Source organism: Macrobrachium nipponense, chromosome 13 (genome assembly GCF_015104395.2).
Source record: "Macrobrachium nipponense isolate FS-2020 chromosome 13, ASM1510439v2, whole genome shotgun sequence".
Taxonomy (NCBI): Eukaryota; Metazoa; Arthropoda; class Malacostraca; order Decapoda; family Palaemonidae; genus Macrobrachium; species Macrobrachium nipponense.
In genome coordinates, this window is record NC_087206.1 from 6,356,539 (window position 1) to 6,380,924 (window position 24,386).

General features: G+C 46.5%; 1 protein-coding gene across 2 annotated transcripts in view; it reads left to right on the forward strand.

The window, feature by feature from the left end:
• LOC135225617 (RWD domain-containing protein 2A-like) overlaps window positions 1–24,386 on the forward strand; it is a 65,328-nt gene that overhangs the window by 8,103 nt on the left and 32,839 nt on the right. For both annotated transcript variants that reach the window (XM_064264935.1, XM_064264934.1), the window contains exons 2-3: window positions 15,147–15,265; window positions 15,740–15,874. In XM_064264935.1, coding sequence (XP_064121005.1) covers window positions 15,161–15,265; window positions 15,740–15,874 — 240 coding nt within the window. In that variant the 5' untranslated portion in view covers window positions 15,147–15,160. The remainder of the gene's footprint in view (window positions 1–15,146; window positions 15,266–15,739; window positions 15,875–24,386) is intronic.

Sequence of the window (24,386 nt, forward strand, 5' to 3'; positions counted from 1 at the left end):
ATTAACGGGGATTCTCGCAATAATGAAGGACCATCTACTGCTGTGACGCTCGATTTCATCGCCTTCGACATTGCGAGAATTTTCAACAGATATCTCTGGACTCTTTCATCTTTCTGTTTACCGCACGGTAACAGAAGTCTGTACTAGTCAACCGCTGCATCGCACCGCGATAAGCGAATGATTTTTGCAGACATCTGATTTGTCTTCAAAATATCTCGTATTGTAGGTGTGCAATTTCATTGCTCGCCCCGAATTAACAGATATGGTCAGAAGACATCGCCTACTCTCCGACCTGACAGCTCTACTTCCAAATGTTCAGCCCATGAGAAGCGTTCTTCAGGCAGTAGTTCCCGTCTTCATTACTGGAAAGCGCTCCGCTTTTATTGACAACTACGATCCTCACCGGAACAGCAATGAATAGCGGTTAGCGTTCTCAGTCTTTGTAGCACAGGTTCAGAATATTGAGAATCCTTCTCTCGGTTCAGCTGTGAAGACATAGGTTGCATTTTCTGTACACCTTCGTCTTCAACGTCCACATAGTGTTGTTTCTCCTTAGCCGAGAATCAACTATACTATGAGATATCTTGCCATCAAGGACCTCGGTCTCTAGAAGGCAATTGACTTTCGCCTGTTGGGGCACATGCCTTAAGAGAGTCATCACCTTGCCTTCTGGCATCGGTGACGAACAAATTATTTGTTTAGTCTCTTGGCATAACCCTTTTAAGGCGAAGGTCACGTGACTTGCTCGGGTGCTTGGGACAACTTGCCTCCTACCGAACGCAGTCAGTAGGCAGCTGTCAGAGCGCCCAAGTCTGTTACGAACTTCGCTGTGGGGACTTAGTTCGGTTGTTCCATAACCAATCTTTTCTTCGTCCTAACGGTCTGTCACAGTACCCATACCATCGACACCCACCATTGAGTGTCGGTGTCCTATCCACTACCGAGAACAACAACTTCGCTGCAGACGGATAGACCAGTATGGGTACAGGACATCACCGAAGTCGAGAAGAGGGATAGGTCATACGACCATTCCCTTCTTTTCATCTGAGGTATTGCATGACTTTTCCTGCGAAGTCAAGCATCCAGGGGATGGGGATTCGTGACGCTCGATTTCGTACCGAATTCGTAGCGAAGACTCTGAACCCTTCGGTTCCTGACGATCGGTTAGAGTCCTTCACAATCCCCTCCCTAATGGACTTCACCGCCTTCGATGCGAAGGAGATGCTGCTTTGTCCTGTGAAAGCGCTACCGCGCTTTCTGAAGAAACTCGACATCCAGGCTGAGTGTTGAAGACTCTTCGTCAGCCCACCAAGATGACCTAGAAGTACACTCCCTCGAGTTACACAAGAACTTCTCCGTGGCGCAGGTACTGAAGGCAGGGAGAAGTTCTTGTGTAACAACCAGACCACCGGCACCTCCTTCTACCTTTTGGATATTGCCCACAGGTCCTTGGATCGTTTTCCTTAGGACCCGTGGTGGCTGCTCAACACGTTGTCTAGCTAACCCAGACCCTAGCAGGCTGAACAGCATCGAGTCCTGGTGTGACTGTAAGAATAGATAAGTGAATGAGAGAGTGACTGGCTTCTCTTCCTATCTTTTTCTACCCCTCTACCTGTGGGTAGAGGGATACGGTCATCACCTTGCTGGATAAGGACGAGATGCCGGTGAGCTACTCGACAGAGCCCCATCCTATCCCTTTCACTAGGGATGGGAGCGAATATCCACCACTTCCTCCTACAAGGGGGGGGAAGTGGATGCCAACAAGAGACAAACCATAACGTTATGTTGCCTCTTGCAAATAGGAACTTGTTCTGTTGCTGGTACGAAGAGATACGCTTGCCTCTCTCTTAGTACTTGGTCCAGAGGTCTGACCATTGATCCTGCGGTGCACACCCCGATCAATCGGACAGAGGCTTGGATCCCTCCCTCGCTCTTACGACCAGGGAGGCATTCCAAGGTTGGGCGAACACCAGTCTGTTCACAAAAGACTCAGATCCTCCCACCAAGAATGAGTCTTCCTATTGTAAAAGGACCGAAGGTTTGTATGCCGTGGCGGAAGGAACAAATGACAATTTGTCCAAAATTGCATTTTTCCTAACTATACAAACCTGAGGTCCTTTTACACATAGCCCCACCTCATGCCACCCCTCACTCTGCAGTTTTTGCTTGGGCCAAAAGCAAAAGTGATTGTTTACCTACCAGTCGCGCTGCGCGCGCCTGTCGGACAAGCAGTTAACTACCGAACCCCTTGTTCGAAAGCTTACGACCTATCCAGCTGCCGCTAGTACCTTCCTATTGTAAAAGGACCTCAGGTTTGTATAGTTAGGAAAAATGCAATTTTGGACAAATTGTCATTTTTCTTCCTCAGGCGAGGCCTAAAGAGCAGAAGCAGCCTCCGCCTCGTTGTATTACAGAGGGATTTTTTCTTGACGGTCCTTCCCGGTCATGGGAATTTTTACGTTTTCCCTTTGCCCAGAGGTTCGCGAGAGTGAGGGCGGACGGTTGCCGCTAAACTTTCGAAGGTGATCGGGGAAGGGGAAGAGGAAGCTCTCTTCTCTTCTACGACACCGGAGAGGAGTTTACCAGGTGGCGGATGATTCTTCATTCTCTCGACCCCCCCCCAAGCCAAATCCTGATTTTGTCCGACTTTCAAGTCAACCCTTGCCTTCTAAGGCTTTGGTCTCTGTCTCAATTGAAGATTTTATTGCTATGGAGTCTGTTATGAGCTCCTTACAAGAAGCTCAATCCTTCAATATGTAGGTCTTTTGAGAAATTCTGCTCATCCATTTCAATCGCTTCTGTACATCAGAACGAACTTGCTGCTTCAATGCAGGCCTTTCTTGTTTCTCTAAGGCGTAACCTGTATTTGTCGCAGTTACCCTCCTCTGTATCGGAGATTCAGAGAACCCGTCTGTTGTCCTCTTCTCCTTTTGGCGATTTCCTTTTCGATATTTCTGTGCTTTCTGAGGTTTTGAAGGAACATCAAGGTGATGCCTCTTCCCAAGCTCACTGGGCCTTATCAAGAGCTTTTTCCTCTGGTCTTCCTTCCGTTCCTTCAAGGAGTAAGCGTAAGTTTAGGACCAGATCTGTACCTTCTGCTCCAGCCCAACAACCTCCTTCTGGCTCTTTTTTCCAGAGTACATCTCAGGTTGCTGGTGCCTCTTCTTCATCCTCTGGTGCTCACCCTTTGAAACGCGGGAGAGGTTCTTGGGCGTGGCTCTAAGGGCAGAGAAGAGCTCAACCGCCAGGAGGACCTTCTTCTTCTTCTTCTTCTTCTTCTTCTTCTTCTTCCTTGTCTCTGCGTAAGAATTTTCGGAAGTAGGAGTCATCACCTCGCCTGGAGACCGCAGTAGGAGCTTGTCTCTCCCGCCATTGGTCAGCTTGGCAGGGGAGAGCGGTGGATGCTTGGGTGGTGGAGGTCCTGAAGGAAGGTTACGAGATCCCTTTTGTTTGCCAGAACCTACATTTCTTTCAAACAACTCGTCCTATCGGAGTTTCAGCAGTTATTCCCCTCACTCAATCAGGGGTCAAGCCTTGGAGAAGGAGCTTTCGGCCCTCTTGGAGAAGGATGCCATAGAGCGAGCTCCATCCTTCTCCCGGGTGTTTTACTCTTGGATGTTTGTAGTTCTAAAGGCTCGGGTGCCTGGCGCCCCATCATAGATCTTTCGGTCTTGAACAAGTTCATTCTAAAGTCCAAGTTCAGGATGGAGACGGTCCAGACTGTTCTTTCATCTGTCAGGAGGGGGGACTGGATGATTTCCATCGATCTGCAGGATGCTTATCTGCAAATCCCCATCCATCAAGAAGCAGACCTTACCTTCGGTTTTCACGGACTCGCGAGTTTTCCAGTTCAAGACCCTTGTTTCGGCCTCACCACTGCTCCACAGGTCTTTTCTCGGGTGATGGCTCCTGTTTCAGCTATTCTGCATCAGTTAAATGTAAGGATGCTTCGGTATCTGGACGATTGGCTAGTCCAGGCCGAATCTACTAGAGAAATGTCTCCGGTCGAGGGAGATAGTTCTGTCTCTTTGTGTCGAGTTGGGCATTCGTGTCAACTTCGACAAGTCCAATCTAATCCCTTGCCAGATCATGACTATCTGGGGATTGTTTTGAATTCCCAGATTTTGAGGGCTTCTCCCGCTCAGAAACGGATAGACAAGCTTCTGAGTCTGATCGAAGAATTTTTGTCCTCCGTAACGCAGCCAGTTTCTCCTTGGAGGTCTCTCCTGGGCCATTTGTCATCCCTCATCCAACTGGTTCCCGGAGGTCGTCTCAGAATGAGGTCCCTTCAGTCGACACTTTTTTTCATGGGATTTCGTGTCCGAGGACACGATAGTCGCCTCTTCTCCACAATGTCGGAAGGATCTCTGTTGGTGGATGCAAGTTCACCGCCTCAAGTCAGGGACATCTCTTCTTTCGGTTCCTCCGGACCTAATGTTTTGGTCAGACGCCTCGGATCAAGGTTGGGGCGCACACCTGGGCTCCGAAGCCGCTTCGGCCTTTGGTTAGCGGAGGAGAGGATCATGTCAATAAATTGGAGGGAACTGAGGGCAGTGTACCTAGGCCTTCTTTCATTTCAGGAAGGAAAAACTGTTTGGAGTCGGTTGTCGCGATCTTTGTCGACAACACACAGCAGTCTCGTACTTGAGAAACCAAGGCGGCACACAGTCGGATCTTCTCACTCAAGAAGCCCGATCAATCCTGTGTTGGGCAGAAGACAGGGGGATTACGTTGGTCCCTCAGTTTATCCTGGGCCATCACAACGTCTTCTTAGCAGACGCCTTGTCGAGACCGAACGAAGTTCAAGGTCGGAATGGACACCTTTGCCAGGAAGTCTTCGACAGCCTCAGGAAGAAAATGGCCTGTCACAGTCGATCTGTTGCCACCCCACTGAATTTTCGGTGCCAGATATTCTTGCGCCCCTTACCAGACTCCTCAGAGTGCCGGGACAGACTCTCTTTTGCAGGACTGGGAGGGACTTCAAGCCTATGCTTTCCCTCCGTTTCTCTCTGGTAAGGTCAGTCCTCAACAAAGTGAGGGCAACCAAGCGTCTGGATCTCACCTTGATCGCCCCCTTCTGGCCACAGAAGGAGTGGTTTCCCGACCTTCTGGAAGCACTGGTGGAATCCCCATTCGCCTGCCAGAGAGACCAGATCTTCTCAAACAACCCCATTTTTCATCGGTTCCATCAGAGGCTCCACATGCTTCATTTTCATGCCTGGAGACTGTCAGGAGGTTCTCCAAGCACGAAGGGTTCTCCTCCAGAGTGGCGCGACAGTTGGCTCTTGCCAAGACGGCAATCAACCAGAGTAAAATTATCAGGCTAAATGGGGTCGGTTTACAGACGTTGGGTGTAAGTCTCAAGGACATTCAATTTCTAGACCTTCCTTACCGAAAGTAGCGGAGTTTTTAGTTCATTTACATCATGACAGGGCCCTGTCACCTTCGTGCATTAAGGGTTATAGGTCTATGCTTTCCTATGTTTTTAAGGCAAGGCTCCCTGAGATCTCTTCATTTTATGTCATTAGAGATTTACTTCGATCTTTTTCCCTATCTCGACCCAGGCCGCAGTGTTCGCCTCCGACATGGGTACGTTAACAAAAGTCCTTCAAGCCCTTAAGGTTCCCTCCGTTTGAGCCTCTGAATTCTTGCCTAAATTTAGGGACTTTTTTCTTCTAAGACACTCTTCCTTGTCTCACTGGCTACAGCCAAGAGGGAGGGGTGAACTGCAAGCACTCTCTTTTCTGGTTGCCAGATCTGGACAAGACATGATTTTGTCATACCTTCCTGAATTTGTCGCAAAGACTGAATCGTCTGATAATCCTATTCCCAGGTCTTTCGTACTGAAGTCGCTGGTCGACTTTGTTGGTAATTTAAATGAGGAATTAGTTCTTTGCCCTGTTAGGGCGCTCTCATGTTATTTACGCCGCACGAAGGACATTCAGGGTCGTCCCCGTCATCTGTTTGTTTCACCCCGAAATGTCAAGAGACCTATTTCAAAGAATGGTGTATCCTTTTTTCTCAGAGATCTGATCGTTAAAACTGGTGGTTTCGGCTGCTGGGGGGAAGACCAGACGCCGAGAGCACACAGTATTAGAGCAGTTGCTACATCAGTAGCTTTTATGAAGAACGTCTCAGTCGCCAGGTGCTTGAGGCGGCGACTTGCGTTCTAATCTGTTTTTGCCTCTTTTTTTACTTGAGGGATATTTCTCTAGTTCTAGGCGACCTTCGTTCTTTGGGCCCGTTGGTGATGGCAGGACAGGTCGTCAGACAGGAGAATTAGGTAGTCTTCCTGTGTTACGTTTGGTTGCTACCTGTATATTATTCATTAATTTTTGTTTTGTTGTTATATATTTTTTGTTTGTTTTTGTATTATAACCCATGGCAGTTTTTGATGTAGTTATAATGGGAATTAGGCAGTTTGGTATTTAGGTGTTGTTGATGACAAGGACTGACTGCTTGGCAACTCATGCTGCTTCCATTGTCAGTGTGAAATGGTTCCAGCCACTGGGATTGTCGGCACTGGCGACTACGCTTCTCCCAGAGTCGATGCTGACCTAGGACTAGCCACTGGTTCGCTTGTCCTGACGACTCCTGCTTCTTCCACTGTCCTGGACAGGGAATTAGTCGATGGATCGTCTGCTGTCATCTGGTGACTCGCTCACCATCTACTTTTTGTCTCACCTGTTTTCTCGGAGTCAGACATTCGTGTGAGATCAGGCGACATTTAGTAGCCCTGAGTTTCTTGTGACGAAGTCGGTTGCGTTGATACACCCCCGATGATCGTGTAACATGAGACCAGGTTGGACTGTCAGGCATTCGTCCTTCGGGACTGAATTGCCTTTTTGCTCACGCTCCTTTCTCTGGCACCAGAAAGCTCGAGTTAGGAGTTGCTCATGAGCCGATTCGTTGCTGGCGACGTCGGGTTGCGTTGATACACCCCCAAGGTTTGCTTAGCTTTGAATCGCCCAGACAGTCCAGACACTCATCCTTTAGGGAAAGAATAGTGCTTGATAGTATTCAGGGTGCATCCTTGCTGTCCGCAATTCGTCGACTGGTCACCTGGTCGGTCACCTGACTTTAGTACAGACGGACTGACTATGCACTTACTCCTTGTCCTGTGCTACCGCAGTTTGGGTTGAGTTTTGACTGCCTATGATATATATTTCTTTGTTTGTTTTCTCCTATTCTGTCCGAAGGGGAAATTGTATTCAGATTCCCTCCTCCTTTTCATGTGGTTAATCGGGCTAGATAAATTATATTAAGGTAATGTTTATTAATATGGAATTTTTATTCTAAAATTAATATTAATAATACTTACCTGTATAATTTATCTAGTGCCACCCATCCTACCCCACGATCTGCCTATCACAACTGATTTGAGGGAAGTTTTCGTATCTGTCAACGACAGTTGTTGCCAACTGGCGGAACAGAATAGGAGGTAACAGGGTTGCCAATGTGGTAAATTTTGGTGCGGTTTTTATTTGGGGAATTTACGGGCTAGATAAATTATACAGGTAAGTATTATTAATATTAATTTTAGATAAAAATTCCATTTTTCAGTGGACAGTGATGTGAGTGTCCCCAGTGTAGTGGAGGGGGCATCTGGTCGGCTCCGCAACGCTCCTAGTCTAGGCCTCTTCCAACCTCACATGCCCAGAGGAGAAGGAATGTCAAAAACCGAAAAGGAGGTTGTGGAGAATCCCCACCGATCAGGTGTCCCTTCGGCAGTTTCTGTGACACCCCAGACTGCCAGGGATCGCTATTGTAAAAGCGTCCTGCGTGATTGTTTTTCTTCGTCGGGATCTTCGTCTCCTAGACGTGATTGGAGGGATTCGGATCGCTCGCGACCACTGAAGAGGAGTTGGAAGGCTCCGACTATTGACTCGAGCCCGGAACACTTCCCTGAGGAGTCTCCTTCGGAGGTTAAGAGGGCAAAAAGAGCCATTTTGTCACCCAGAGTTAGAAGGAGTCAGGAGGTGGAGCCCATGGACTCCTCCCCTCCTCCTTCTCCTCCTCCCGAAGAGGATAAAGAGGAGGTTACTAAGAGGTTTCTGGTTTCCATGCAGGAACAGATATCGTCTTTAGTAGGAGTGCTTTCAAAGGGAGCTCCCTAGAAGGAAAGACACTTCCCTTCCTATCAAAAGGTCCTTACCAGACGTGGGTGGATTACCTGCTGCCAGGATCGATGCTCCTACTCTAGGTTGAGGCTCCCTGAGCAAGAACGTGGAGTCAACCTTACGTAATGAAGTGTCTAAACGCAAGACACTTATAAGTTGCGAGGAGCCGATCAGGCGTCTGGCACCAGCCAGGAGTGAGGAGTCACCCAGGAGGCAGGAGCCAAGAGCCAGGAGCGAAGAGTCTCCCAGCAGGCAGGAGCCAAGAGCCAGGAGTGAGGAGTCACCCAGGCAAGAGGCAGGAGCCAGGAGGCAAGAGCCAGGAGTCAAGAGGCAGGAGTCAGGAGTCAGGAGGCAGGAGTCAGGAGGCAGGAGTCAGGAGTCAGGAGTCAGGAGTCAGGAGTCAAGAGGCAGGAGTCAGGAGTCAGGAGTCAGGAGTCAGGAGTCAGGAGTCAGGAGCCAGGAGGCAGGAGTCAGGAGTCAAGAGTCAAGAGTCAAGAGCCAGGAGGCAGGAGTCGGAGTTCTTCCATGAGGCATGAAGACTCATATCTGGAATTTATGACTCTTCTCCAAACAGAAGCTCCTCTCCTTCAGATCGTAGGAGGTCTTGGAAAGACTCTTCCTCCAAACGAGAGCTTTCTCCTTCGTCGGATCGGGGTTTGGACGAGTTGTCTGATGACGAGCTTCCTACAAATGAGGGACTCTCAAACTACAAGACCATTAGCCTCCTTGTTACTACAAGAGTTGGGAGACTCTCTTAGTCCAGCCGCCTCCTCCTTCTCCTTGTTCTCTCTTTTCGAGTACGGCTACTGTGAAATCCTCGGCCTTCCTGAAAATGAAACCTGCGATTTCAATGAAGAAGGCCCTCCAATCTTTGGATTCTTGGATGGGCACTAAGAAAGAGTTGGAAAGAGACAGTATTCTGCATGCCTCCTTCAAAACTCCATGGAAAGAGAGGTATTTGGTACGGGACAGGAGAGGACTATGGGTCTTTCTCTTCCTGCATCGGCAGACGCGGACTTTGCCAATTTAGTGGATGCCTCCAGACGTCCAACTCGTTAGTCTCGGTCAGATCTACGTGGAGCATTTCAGAATTGAACCATTTTCTGAAGGACTTTTCATCACTTTAGAGTGTTCAATTTTCTGGATTGGTCTCTCGGAGTTCTGGCTAATAAGTCTAAAGACCCGGATTTCTTAAGAACCCAGAGATTCTCCATAGCGTCCTGTCTTGCATGGACAAGGCAGTACAAGACGGTTCGGAGAAGTTGCTTCCCTATTTGGTGCTGGTCTCTGAAGAAGAGATCAGTTTATGGATCCCTTTTATCCAAAGTGGTTCTCCGAGCCAGAGGCAGCGTTATTGTTCGCCCCTCTGTCAGATCATCTGTTTCCTTCTCAGTTAGTGAAGGAATATCTCGCTCGCTAACTGAGAAGGCGACACAAGACCTACTTGTACAAACATCTAAGAAGAGTCGTCCTGTAGTGGCCACGAATAGAAAAAAGACTCTCGTCCTCCTCAGCAGCCCCTTTCGTGGAGGTGCAACGGCTCGTCCCCCTTCCAGAAAGAAGAGCTCTGATAAGAGAGGAAGGTCTTCCTTCAGACCATTCAAGAAGGCAAAATGACTTGATGATCCTCCAAGCACCAGTAGGCGCCAGACTCCTGAACTTTGGCAGGAGCCTGGGCAAAAAGGGGGGGGGGGGAGCCCCGACCCCCTTGGGCAGTTTCAGTCCTAAGGAAAAGAAATACGTAATCCCCTTCGAGGACAGTCCTCCCCTAACCTCTACTCCTCGGGAACTGTCAGCGAGGTACAGAGACCCTGTGATGAGAAAGGACTCTCCTTCAAATGGTAGAGCAAATGTGGGAAAAGGAGGCCATCGAACTTGTGCAGGATCCACACTCCCCGGGATTTAAAATCGCCTATTTTAGTACCAAAGGCATCGGGGGGGGTGGAGACCAGTACTGGACGTAAGCGCTCTGAACCGCTTTGTTCAGAAAAAGAAAGTCCGTATGGAAACGTCCGCCTCAGTAATGTCAGCTCTTTGTCCAGGAGATGGATGGTCTCTCTGGACTTGCAAGATGCATATTTCCACGTTCCCATTCACCACTTGTCAAAGAAATATCTTCGATTTATGACAGGAGGCAAGATTTTTCAGTTCAGGGCTCTGTGTTTCGGCCTGTCTACAGCTCCACAGGTCTTCACCAACCTGATGGCGAATGTAGCGAGATGGCTTCACCTAGAGGGTAATAAACATCTCCCTCTACTTAGACGACTGGCTGATCAGGCCAAGTCGGAGATTCAGTGCTTGGAGGATTTATTAATAACAAGAAAGATGATAGAATCGCTGGGATTACTCGTGAACCCTCGAGAAGTCGCAAACTGATCCCCAGCCAGAACTTGGTCTATCTGGGGATTCAGATGGATTCTCGGGGTTTTCGGGTATTTCCTTCGCGAGAGAGAATCACTCGAGGTTTGTCGAGAATCTCAAGCTTCTTAGAGAGAGAGAGCAGTTCAGCAAGGGATTATCTGAGCCTTTTAGGGGGCTCTGTCCTCGCTAGAAAAGTTCTTCTCTCTGGGGAGGCTTCACCTTCGCCCTCTTCAGTTTTTCCTGAAAGGGGTGTGGAGTTGGAAGACGAGACAACTCTCAGACACCTTCCAGATTCCACAAGAGATAAAAAATCACTTGAAGTGGTGGATCCTTCCTCTTCAGAAGAACGAAGGAGTGTCGCTTGCCCTGCAGAACCCAGACCAAGTGTTATTTTCCGACGCTTCGGAGTCGGGATGGGGAGCGACGCTAGGAGCAAGGGAGGTGTCAGGCACCTGGACAAAGGAACAGGTGTCCTGGCACATCAATTGCAAAGAACTAGTAGCCATACACCTAGCCTTAAGATTCTTCGAGGAGATAGTCAGAGGCGGGGTGATACAGATAAACTCGGACAACACACGGCTCTGGCTTACATACGCAAGCAAGGAGGGACGCATTCTTCTCCCTCTATCAGTTAACAAAAGACCTGTTAACCTGGACAGAGGAAAGAGGCATAACTCTCCTCACAAGATTGTGCAAGGGATAAAAAATGTGAGAGCAGACAGACTAAGCAGAAGGAATCAGGTACCTTCCCACAGAGTGGAACTCTACACACAGAAGTGTGCCGAAGTCTTTGGTCCCTGTGGGGGAGGCCTCACATAGACCTGTTTGCGACGTTCCTCTCCAAAAGAGTAGATCTTTTGCTCTCTAGTGGAAGATCCAAGAGCCTTTGCAATAGACGCGTTTCTCCTGGATTGGTCGGGCTTAGACGCCTACGCCTTTCCCCCGTTCAAGATCCTGGGGAAGTACTCAGGAAATTCGTAGCTTCAAAAGAGCACGAAGTTGACCCTAATAGCCCCATTTTGGCCAGCCCAAGAATGGTTCACGGAGGTACTGGTGTGGATAGTGGACTTCCCCAGATCCTCTACCAAGCAGAGCAGATCTACTCAGACAACCCCCCCACTTCGAGAGGTTTCATCACAACCTCCCCGGTCTCGCTCTGACTGCCTTTCAACTATCGAAAGACTTGTCAGAGCGAGGGGTTTTTCTCGCAAGGCTGCAGGCGCTATCGCTCGAGCCCGCAGATCTTCGACGAGAAGAGTATACCAATCGAAGTGGGAAGTCTTTAGGAGGTGGTGTAAGAGTCAGAAGCTGTCCTCCTCCAGTACCTATATAGTTAACATTGCCGATTTCCTCCTCTTTCTGAGAGAGGAATCGCACCTTTCCGTGTCGACAATCAAAGGATACAGAAGCATGCTGTCTTCAGTATTCAGGAATCGAGGGCTAGAAATTGCAGAGAACAAGGATCTACATGATTTGATTCGGTCCTTTGAAACTTCAAAATCAGCAGCTCCTAGAACACCTAGTTGGAATCTGGACGTGTCCTGAAATTCCTTACCTCAGACAAATTCGAGCCTCTACATCTGGCTTCCTTCCGCGATGTCACTAGGAAATGCTTATTCCTGTTGTCTCTCGCTACGGCCAAGAGGACAAGCGAATTGCACGCTCTGGACTCCACAGTGGGATTCAAAGGAGATGTGGCTATCTGCTCGTTCCAGACATTGTTTCTGGTGAAAAACGAGAACCCATCAAAACCTTGGCCCAGAAGCTTTGAGGTAAAAAGAAATGCCTATCTAACCTCGTAGGCAGAGAGACAGAGAGGTCTCTGTCCAGTTAGAGCTCTTAAATTTTATTTAGAGAGAAAGAAACAGATGGGAGGATGTCAACAAGGTCTTTGGTGTGCTGTGAAGAACCCCAAAAGACTCATGTCCAAAAACGCCTTGGCCTTCTTTGTGAGAAGCGTGATTACTGATGCACACAAGAACTGCTCGGAGGAATCCTTCGGTCTTCTAAAGGTTAAGACCCATGAGGTTGGGAGGGCAGTAAGCAACGTCCCAATGGCGTTCCAAAAGAATATGTCTCTCAGAAATATCATTGAGACTACTTATTGGAGGTGCAATTCAGTGTTGAGCGTCTCATTACCTGAAGGATGTGAAAGTGACTTATGAGAAGTGCTTCTCTCTAGGTCCATTTGTATCAGCAGATACAGTTCTGGGTCTTGGAGCAAGACTGATCCTTAAAATATTTTTATCTTTAACGTACATAAACCCTCTTGTCAGATATATGTGCTTGGTTTTCTATTAGCAAGCTCACTGATGTCGCACGGGCGCATGGTGTCATTGCTAGTAGGGGATCAAGGGTATGTATGGCTAGTAGGGGGGTACAAAATTTTTTTTTGTATATTTTGTTATAAATGAACGTGTAATTATGTTTCGAGTTTTTGGTTGTTTGTGGAAGGCGTTCGGGGATAACTCCTTGCAATCTTAGAACTAACATGGATGTTAGGATCAGGTGATCGGGATCGGTGTTGTGCTCCTTGAACAAGGTGTATTGTCATGTTAGTGGAATAGCACCCAATGACAAAGGCCTTTAGGCTCTGTCGAGTAAGTGGATAAGACCCCATTGGCAGACCCACAAGAACTCTTAGCCATAGATCAATATCTCGCTGAGGCTCTTGAGGCCAAGCAGACTCCTAGGCAGTAGCCGCGAAGTCTTCAGCCTAATAAGGTAGGAACCAAGGTTTATTAATACCTACAACATATGTTGTTTACCTGTCTATTTCAGTAGTTAGCTGTCTCTTACCCACCACCAATGGGTGCTAATCAGCTAAGTATATATCTGGCAGGGAAGTTGAATGTATAAAAATGATATTGTCATGATACAATAAAGTTTTATACATACTTACCTGACAGATATATACGATTAATGGCCCACCCAGCCTCCCCGCAGGAGACAGGTGGAAGAGAAGAATTCTGATTAGAAAACGGGAATGGTTCCTAGTCCTGCCACCCAGGGCAGGGCGGTAGATCACCTGACCTACCGGTAGTGTGGTGCCCGAAATTTGAAATTCTTGTCGGGGAACGACGGGAAGTCTATAGCTAAGTATATATCTGTCAGGTAAGTATGTATAAAACTTTATTGTATCATGACAATATCATTTTTCCTAACTATACAAACCTGAGGTCCTTTTACACATAGTCCCACCTCATGCCACCCCTCACTCTGCAGTTTTTGCTTGGGCCTAAAGCAAAAGTGATTCTTCACCTCCCAGTCACGCGGCGCGTGCACTGTCGGACAAGTAGTTAACTAGCGAACCCCTTGTTCGAAAGCTTACGACCTATCCAGCTGCCGCATGTAACCTTCCTATTGTAAAAGGACCTCAGGTTTGTATAGTTAGGAAAAATGCAATTTTGGACAAATTGTCATATTTCAATGTCTGTTATTTAAGAACTTATTTAGCCAAGGTTTAAGGGTATGAAGCAAGAATAGTCAGTTAACTGTAGGGAAGGCTAGTTCTGAGGCAGCTAGATGGCAGAGTAGCATAGCCTATGCCAAATTAAAGCTTGATTAAAATACTTTATAGGCCTTAACCCTTCCTTTTCTTACTTTCATAGCATTAGTATTGCTTAGGCAAGGCCTACAAGTGTTGTTTACACTATATGGCAATATAAGCCTTTGCCTAGTCCTTGCAAATTGTGTTAGGATCATACCCAATAGAAAATTGTACTTGCATTAGCATCTTAGTAATGTATCCAGTGAAAGGATATATGGTCATCTAATATAACTTAATCCAAGGTACAGTGTCCCCATTGAGTATAGGGAAGTTCCACCCTCTCCCAACATAGTCACTTATAAAAATTATAGAATATTTCAAATGTTATGCCATTCGGTTGTTAGGTGTCTTATGTCTTGACTGTTAGCTGGTAGGAGTTTATTTAGGTGTGGATAGGTGCAGTTTTACTACCAAAGCCTAATTTTGAAGATTTTATTTACTTTGACAAAATGTGTCTCAGTTTGTTTGAACCATATATGTACTAATTTTTCAAAAGTAAAATTGAGTGAAAGCTCCACAACAACTATTTTATAGTTCAATGATGGTAAAGCAAGGCTTGTTTCATGGTGTTCTTGTACAGCTTTTGGTAGGAGAAAATGCCTGTGGACATGTTTGGCAGGGCACAGTGCCCAAGAATGGCATAGATTATGATTGATGGACTAGTATGTGGTCCGTGTAAAGTGCTGTCCCAAGAATTACAGAAATACTGTATTGGTCAGTGGCCTGAAAGTTCTTGTCCAGTTTAATCTTAACAACTGCTAATACTGTGGTTTTCTCATAGGTCAGGAAGGTGAGAGAAGTTATATATGCACCAACAGCAGGGGTGAAATGTATGCACCTCTTACAAGAAGCATTCACAGAGATACCCTATGTGCTTTACTGTATGTCCAAGGTTATATTAAAAGACAATAAAATCAGAACAAAGTATAAAATATCACAAGAACCACCACATCCTATCCAAAGCTAACCCAACTTCATCTTACCTCACTTATGTTTCACATGAAAGAGTTTGTTTGTTAATGTGAGTCTAGTTTAAGTTAATATAGAATACAAAACATCACCTCTACACAATTGACTATACAATAAATATTTAAAATTGTTTATTTTATTTTTAGGCCAATAAACAAATATGAGTTGCAGTAAGGCAGAAACTTGCAGCTCTAAGAAGCCTCTTGACCAGGCTGAATTGATTAGCATGATTGAACTTCAGCTGTCAGAGGTAGATATGCTTCAGGTAAGAGAATGAAAATATACTTTCTGTAGTAACTTTTTTTCTTGTAATATCAGAATTATTTAAAATTATGTACATAGTTTTCACAAAACCTAATTGAATTGCCCAAACTTCATGAAAATAATTGAATTGCCCACTGTACAGTATGGGGTTTTCAGAGTGAGCTATAACTGATCACTGTATTTTATAGTAATTATAGGACTAGATTATTTGAGAAAGATTTGCTTTTTGCTTCGACCTCATATTTGTATTCCTTTTGAATCAAGAGCATAAAGGTTTTATGTGCTGTAATGCAATTCTATTTAGTTTTATTTTTTCACTTGCATTTGTAGTATATACTACAGTTAAGTTGTATACATACTGACAGTATACTGCTTTTGTATAGCATAGTACATACATAGTATTTGCATATTGAATCCATATAGATGTATTGCTTTTTTATGTTTGGTAAATACTTAAGTTTTTTATAACTTCCAGTCAATGTTTCCTGACCCAAAGGAGCTGATTTTGGATGACCTCACTGTACCTATTGACTTGAGGGATTTTGCAGAAGGCCGTGTCAAGTTCCTGCCCTCTCGTCTAGGTTTTGTTCTCAACTTAGATGTAGAAAAGGTTTGTGTTTGTTATATTTTTTTTGTTTATTTTTTCGGTGAATTATTGAATGATATTACTGTCGTATATTGATAATTTTGCAGGATTTTGGATATTTCTTGTTTTATGAAACACGTGTTTGTGTTTAGAATCCCAAGGAGACAGAATGACTTTTACTGCAATGTTCTTCAGGTCACTTAATGTGTACTATTATAACAAGTTGCAAAGAGGATAACACTGTACTACAGTAGTACATTGCTCATTGAAGTCAGTATCCATGGAATTGGTTTTACAAAGTATTGATGTATTGAGTGTGTTTGTCAGTGGGTAGAATTATAGAAATTTTTATTAGAATACATCATTGATGCCTTTGTAAGCCAATGTGACCCTGTGAGAGTTGTATATTTTATTTCCACAGCCCTTTTCTCTGCAACTAATCTCCCTCTTTTTGTTTCAAAAGCTTAAGATGCCTTATCAGGTTATATATTATATCAGTTATATGTCTGTTTCATCACTCTTACTCATGATAGTTTACTCTTTTATCATGAAAATTTTAAAACCAACACAAAAGTTCCTACCAAGCAGGAGTATAAAAACTCAGTCATGTGTATCTTTTCACAGAAAAATCCACCAGCTTCCAATAGTTAAATAAATAGTTACAATTAGAAGAATAACAGATGGAGATCTCATGAGCAGTTGTGTCCCTCTTTGAGATGTTCATTAAATACAAATCTCTTCCTGTGATAGGAGTGTCTTCCTCCTAGCTTATAAAACAACTGTCATATGGCTTTGATCTTGTGGCAGGGGCACTGTGGGCTATACTGAGTAGTAATCACCACTTTGCTAGTTTAAGGGGGCCGGCCAGCTAATGCCCTTTTTTAAGGACAGGACTTTGATATTCATACCACTTAATAAGGTGACTTGGGACATCTCCAAACCGCATATGATTTTCGCCTCTGACCTTCGGTTTTGTGAAGCCAGGGCGATTTATCCCGAAAATAACCATTTTTCAAATTCTATCTCTTCCCTTGATATTTAATTTTAAGACCTGGGATTACTACCATATATAGACCTGATGTAGACCTCCAATCGAATGAAGAGTTTTTTTCTAAAAGTCATTTTTTTGCTAGATAGAATTTTGAATTTTCAATATGGTTAAAAAAATAAATCCAATAAAAAATCCTGGAAAAATCAGGAGAAAAAAATTTATAAAAAAAATACGAAACAAAAATTGGAAAAAAGGGCTTGATTTGATTGTTCTATAATGTCCTTTCTGAGTATATACCAAATTCCAATGTTATAGCTTTAAAACTAAGTGAGAAGATAGATTTTGAAGGTCAATAAGTATAGTTTTGAGATACGGGCGTTCAAAGTTTTCCTTCGTATTTCTATAAAGACCGTGTTAATAAATAATAATTATTATGAATGTATATTTCTTTTTTGTGTATTAATAAACCAAAACTATTTTATTTATCATAATTTAATCATAAATGATGACCCTTTGCTCATATATCACAGCCTGGGGCACTGCTTGAGGCAAGATGGGGCACTCCTTCCTACGCAATTCTCTCTCTCCCCTTCACTAACTCGGCTTATTACAGCGAATTTTCTTCTTCTGTATGTTAGCGAGATGTTTTCCTTGTATTTTCCTTTTTGGCATGATGAAATTCTTGCCCGAAACAAAGATAAACAAACGTAAAATGGAAGAGAATGTCAAGAGGTGAAATTCGAAGGCGTACTCTTTTTTTCACAAAGACAATTTAATAAATCATGATTATTATGAATTTCATATTCCATTTTGGGTATTGAAAAACCAAAACTTTGTTATTTATCATAAATGAAGATCTCTTTGCTCAAAGATCGTAGCCTTGGGCATAGTGTGACGTGTGCTGTCAAGCAAGACGGGGGTGTTACTAAGCAACCCTCCCCTCTCTCTTCTACAACTACGCATATATTTATGATATTCTGTAATAATACTTGAGCGATTTTTTCTTCGTCTGTATGTTAGCGAGATGTTTTCCTGTCTTTTCCTCATTGGCATGATGAAATTCTTGCCGAAACATACATAAAACAATACGTAAAAGCGGGCGAATGGCATAGGTGAAATGGAACGTGTAGACTACTTGAAGTCTGTGATCGCACTAAATCAGGACTGGACCTGGTAGCTGAGCCTGAAGTCTCCTTCTCGACTCGGGGAATGTCTGCAGATGCCATTTCTCCCAATTTCTTTGACAATAATTATCAAAATTTACAATAATAGAAGAAATATTGCATTTTCTTGTACGGATCAATGTTTTAGGCTTATTGAGTTACGATAACTAATTACCCTGTAACTACGAAAGTAAGAGGAATTTTGATGAAATATTTCGTATACGTATTCTCAACTGCCATATGAAGCTCCATGAATTTTTTCATGACTTTGCATTTTCGCCCTATACCACCATATATAGGGGTTCCGGCTGGCCCCCTTAAGATGTAAAGCATTCAGTTGATTTGCACTTATGAGGTTTTCAGGCATAAGTAAAATGAGAGGGTTGTATTTATGGAACACGAAAGTGATTTTGAATTTTGTGAATTGAAATTATAGAGATATTTAGGTGCCTGTTTTTATGGCATTACTGTGTAAGTTATAAGTGTCAGCTTGCCCATTGGCATTTTGCCTGTTTGGAAAATTTTTGGTCAACTTTAATTGCAAAACATAAAGTTAATAAAACTGTACAGTAACAAAAAAAAATCCAGATACAGTAAAAGAATCAAAGTAGTAATATGTAAATAAATACTTTACATTTGTTCCGACACGGCATACAAACCTTCGGTCCTTTTACAATAGGAAGGTACTAGCGGCAGCTGGATAGGTCGTAAGCTTTCGAACAAGGGGTTCGGTAGTTAACTGCTTGTCCGACAGGCGCGCGCGCGCGACTGGTAGGTAAAACAAATCACTTTTGCTTTCGGCCTGCGGCGTGTGGACGTGTATCATCGCTCTCTGCCCGCTTCCATCGTCGTTTGCTTTCGCATGATTGTGTTTTTCTTTTTCTATGTATCTAGTGAAAACTGAATTGTAAGTACAATCATTTCATTGAATTCAATTGTGAATTAAAGGATCTTGGCTTCACAACGCCCTCCGATTACCCGAGTGCCGGGACTGAATGGGCGTAATTGCGGAAATTCATTTTGAAAAAAAAAAACGAATGATCCTCGTATTGTGTATGCTCGGTGCCGAGGGCGGGAGCGCTCGCTCCGAGCGTATATTGGGTTGGAAATGTGTAGATGAAAATCGTAAGTAAGTGCTCTTTTTCATTTATATTTTTTTGACCTGTATGCCCGTTTGCCGAACGAATGCGCTCGGCACGGAAACTTATTCAGTATGAAAGTGGAATCGCAAGTACAGTATTCTTTTTCATTTTCATATATTATTTTTGATTGTAGCAATACTCATTTTGGATCAGTTTCCGAGCTTACCCGGAGATTGATCCTTCCCCTTTTTATTTTGAATGAAGTGAAATCGCAAGTGCAGTTCTTTTTCATTTTCATTTTTTTTTATTGAGATTGCATTGTTGAACTGGGATCAATGTTCCGCTATTCACGGGAATTGATCCTTCCCCTTTTTATTTGTATGAAGTGAAATCGCAAGCGCAGTAGTCTTTTCATTTTTCAATATTTGTTGATTTGCATCAATTCATTATGGATCAAGGTTTCCAGAAACCTTGATCCATAAAGGTAAGGAATGAAACCTTTCACCCTTGCGCTCGGTACCGAGGGCGCAAATGCGCTCGATCCGAGCCCTTATTCATTGTGAAGTGAATCGTTTTGCAAGATGCATTTTCATTTTGTTCCTTATTATTGATTGCATCAATATTATTTGGTTCAAGTTCCGCTCAGTCAGGGAATTGATCCTTATGCCTTGTATTCGTGCCGATGGCACGATTGCTCTAGGGCTCTTATTTTGTTGTTGCGTACATGGGTACTGTGCGGGGGTGGGGAACGAGACCCCCCCCCCCCCCCGCCTCAGTTCCCACAGATGGCTCTTCCCCTTGGGGGGGGGGTGGGGGAGGTTATCGGCGTTCTTCTCCTCGCCCGATCCGTCGAGCGCGGGGGAGGGCGCTCGGTGCCCGATGTACAATTGTATTAGGGGTCTTCCACTCGTTCGGGAGGGATCAAACCCCCGCACGAGGGGATTTCCCCACAATTAATCGCTACTACTATTATTTCCGCAGGTGCTACTGCCACGAGCGTGGACCTTGGTGAGGTATGGGCGTCCTTTCCAATTGCAGAGCGTGCTGGTGTCCAGGGGCTGCGGTTCTATGTCTGGGCCTACTGCGGTCACCCATGGAGTGGTGACCACGCAACCAGGTGACGACGTCCCTCCTCACCTGGTGTACTCGCCTCACGTGGTATCAGTCTTGCCTACAGCCGCTGTGAAGTGCCGTTCGCCGTACCGAGAGGGGGGCGTGCCGCCGCCGCTCGTGGTTGCCGCGCTGCAGCGACCACACTTCCGCTTGCCCTAGAACTCGCCCCTGGACCTGCCGCCGGTACCAGGATGTTGCTGGCTGCTGCTCCACTTCCTGTGTTTCCGGTGCTGCCTGCCGTACCTGCCGAATTCTGGGATGCAGTTGCTGCGCTCCTGCCGTTGCTGCGCTCCTGCCGTTGCTGCGCTGGCTTGTCCCTACCGATGATGTGCTGGCCGCTGCCTGCTGTTCCTGAGATGCCCATACCTGCTGATGTCGTCCCTGTTCGTGGTGGTACTACCCCAGACTTTGGTCTGTCTGTACAGGTGCGTCCGGGCCCTGTGGCTTCGCTACAGCAGCCCCGGCTCCGCCCTGGATAGCAGATCTTACGTCTGTCCTGAGGAAGCTGACGAAGAAGGAGGAAGGTGTCGTGGTCGTCGTCTTCATCTTCTTCATCGCTCGTCGGCCGCCGCCTCTTCCCCTTCGACTTCTAAGGCTTTACAGCCGAGGAAGAAGAAGGTCGCCTCCTCCCTCCTAAGAAGCTTCCTCGGGAGCTTCTCGGGACCCGTCTCACCTCGGTGGGACGGGAGGGTTCCTTCCGCTGGCCTCCTGCTCCTTCGGGAGCGGGGCCCGCCCTCTCTTCTTCCGCAAGGAAGAAGACTACGGGGACCAGAGGGGTACCGGCTAACACCGGTACTTCCTCGCCTGGTGTCAGTGGTGCTGCCACTGCATCAGGGTCCGTCTCGGCCTCTCGTTCGCGGGAGGTACCGAGTGTACGGTCGCCTACCAGCGATCCCGTGCAGCCAGGAACCAGACCTCTGAGTCCGCTCAGCGTCAGGTTCACGGCACGGGGCGGAAGACTGGTGACAGCCGCTCACGCGACTCTCACCAGACCAGTCTCGCTCTCGCGGCGAACAGCTGGCTACCCGGGGACGTGACGGTCCCACGACCGGCCACGGGCTGAGGCTGGGAAGAGGTCCTCCCGTTCGCCGGTGCCAGCCACGGCTGGAACCAGCGACGTGACGTGCCGTGAGGACAAGCACCCGGTCTCACTGTGACAGTGGAGCCTGCAGGTCGCCTGACCGTCGCTCTCACAGAGAGCGATCGGGTACGGCAACCAGCAACCAGCTCTTCTGACACTCGAGATCGGGGCCGCTGTGCTCAGTCCAGCCGTTCTCCACAGCGAGACGGTTCGACCAGGCCTGCAGCTCGATCGCCACCGCGGGTTGACGATCGCCTGCAGCCCTCCAAGCCTGCTGGTTCTGCCAGCGAGCAACGAGACGGGAGCGTCAGGTCTGCCTCTCCCGTACCTTCAACCACCTCGGGTTACACCGGGAGGAGCGAGGTATTGAGGAGTGATCGTGAGGGGTGCGCCCCTCATGATCCCACCACAACGCCCTAGCGTGCCAGGCACGGTTCTTGGACCGGCCAGGGGCGTATGCGCAAGTGGATGGGGAAGACCGAGAGGGCTGTCGCTGTTCCCCCTTCTTAGGAGGAAGGTTCTCGGAATATGCTCTTGTTCGAAGGGCTTAACGGTCCCACCCTGCAAGATGCGGTGACTTCCGAGATCCAGAGGAACTTTGCCGAGGTTACGGCGCTGATTCGTCAGCACAATGACCTCGGGGAAGGATCGCCGCTCCACCAGCAGAGCCACGTCTCGGCTCGAGTCGTTTTGGGGCCCGAGAGGGAACCCAAATCGACGGTGGGTCGGCCGCGATCGGAGCTTGCCGACTGTGTTGAACCAGGTAGTCTCTCGTCTCCGGACAAGAAGGCTCTCTCAGTTCTGGACGGTCGAACAAGCTACTGCACCTCCTCTACTGCGACAGAGGCGTTTATTACGTGTCTTCGGACACCGTATTTAAATACCCCTTCGGTCCATCCTGAGGTTTCGACCTCGACGAGGACTGGAATGAGTCGGAGCGGTATCGGCTCTCTACTGTCAGGTTGTCGATCAGCCCCACCCAGACGACGTTCACAGTGGCGGCAGACACTTACCTACAGTATGAGTTCGTAACCCTCCTCGGGAAAAACGTTTTCTCCTGACGATACGTTTTCCCAGGCTCTGAGAGGCCATCGCCGTAAGGCGATGGCTGCTCCTTTTTCTTCTCCAACTGCTAGATCCGCTGGGAAGGCGAGCCAGTATCCAATTCCTCCCCCATTCCCTCTCTCCTTACGGCTACGAGGGAAAGGGGAGGGATCCTACAGAGATTTCTCTGTAAGATCCCACGTTAGGGGCTGCGCTACCACGGGGGACCTTCGGTCCTACCTGACGTAAGCCCCGGTCATTGAGGAGGGGATCCTGCCCCTTTCTCGATTTCTACGGGAATCGAGAGGACCACCAGCCGATATCGTCTGACGAATTCGGTGGGGGGTTTCGCAGAGTGCTTAGAATTCTACGGAATTTCTAGCGCACTCAGAGTGTTCGAGTTTTTTACGATCTCCAAACACTCAGGCGAGACCACGTCCAAAGTGAGCGAGAATCCCCGATAATTGTTACACGATAATCGGGAACCTCGCTTATGCTCGATTCCTGTAATTTCTAGCATTTGAAGAAGACCGCTGCTGAAAGAATAAGAGTATCTCACAGTAGGCGCTTAACCTGGAATAGAGAAGAACGGACGGGAACTTCCAGTTTGGCTTGAACTATCGTCTTCGGTATTCTGTTCACCATTGAAGCTTTCCTTTGGGAAAGACTTCTCCTTCCACTCTCTTGAATAAGAGAACGAAGGCGGTCGATCTCCAATCCTTATTCTCATTCCTCGAGGGGAAAGAATTTAGGATGGAGGTCGTGGTACAGAACCTACAAATATACTACGTTATATTACCCTCGCGACATGATTCTTTAACAGTTGAATTGTCCGTTGGGGTAGGCGCATACCGTAGTTAACTCTACGGTTTGTGACCGAGACGAATTGTATCTTAATTGAACTGCAACTCGGGGTTGCCTGCAACCTCCCAGCAGTTATCAGTTTCGATTTTAGATACTTGGTATTGTCATGACAACACCAAATCAGCTTTTGTATTTACCGAAATCCGTTTCGGTTAAATATAATTGCTCGAGCGTATTCTTATGCTCGATGGTTCTAGCCGAACGCATTCCTTCGTGGAATAATGGATTACCTGGCAACTCAGGATGACGAGTCACCGAGAGCTACTGCGTATTGAACTGCCTGATAGCGGCTCAGTATCAGCTAGGTCTCTGAGATGCACGGTCGGTTACGTCTCTCTCTCCCCTGGTTGGATTGACTACCGAACCGTATCTCTGCCCAACAATCATGGACTTAGGTCTCTGATTAACGGGGATTCTCGCAATAATGAAGGACCATCTACTGCTGTGACGCTCGATTTCATCGCCTTCGACATTGCGAGAATTTTCAACAGAGATATCTCTTGGACTCTGTCATCTTTCTGTTTACCGCACGGTGTAACAGAAGTCTGTACTAGTCAACCGCTGCATCGCACTGCGATAATGCGAATGATTTTTGCAGACATCTGAGTTTGTCTTCAAAATATCTCGTATTCGTAGGTGTGCAATTTCATTGCTCGCCCCGAATTAACAGATATGTCAGAAGACATCGCCTACTCTCCGACCTGACAGCTCTACTTCCAAATGTTCAGCCCATGAGAAGCAGTTCTTCAGGCAGTAGTTCCCTGTCTTCATTACTGGAAGCGCTCCGCTTTTATTGCAACTACGGTCCTCACCGGACAGCAATCAATAGCGGTTAGCGTTCTCAGTCTTTGTAGCACAGGTTCAGAATCTTGAGAATCCTTCTCTCGGTTCAGCTGTGAAGACGTAGGTTGCATTTTCTGTACACCTTCGTCTTCAACGTCACATAGTGTTGTTTCTCTTACCCGAGAATCAACTATACTATGAGATATCTTGCCATCAAGGACCTCGGTCTCTAGAAGGCAATTGACTTTCGCCTGTTGGGCACATGCCTTAAGAGAGTCATCACCTTGCCTTCTGGCATCGGTGACGAACAAATTATTTGTTTAGTCTCTTGGCATAACCCTGTTAAGGCGAAGGTCCACGTGACTTGCTCGGGTGCTTGGACAACTTGCCTCCTACCGAACGCAGTCAGTAGGCA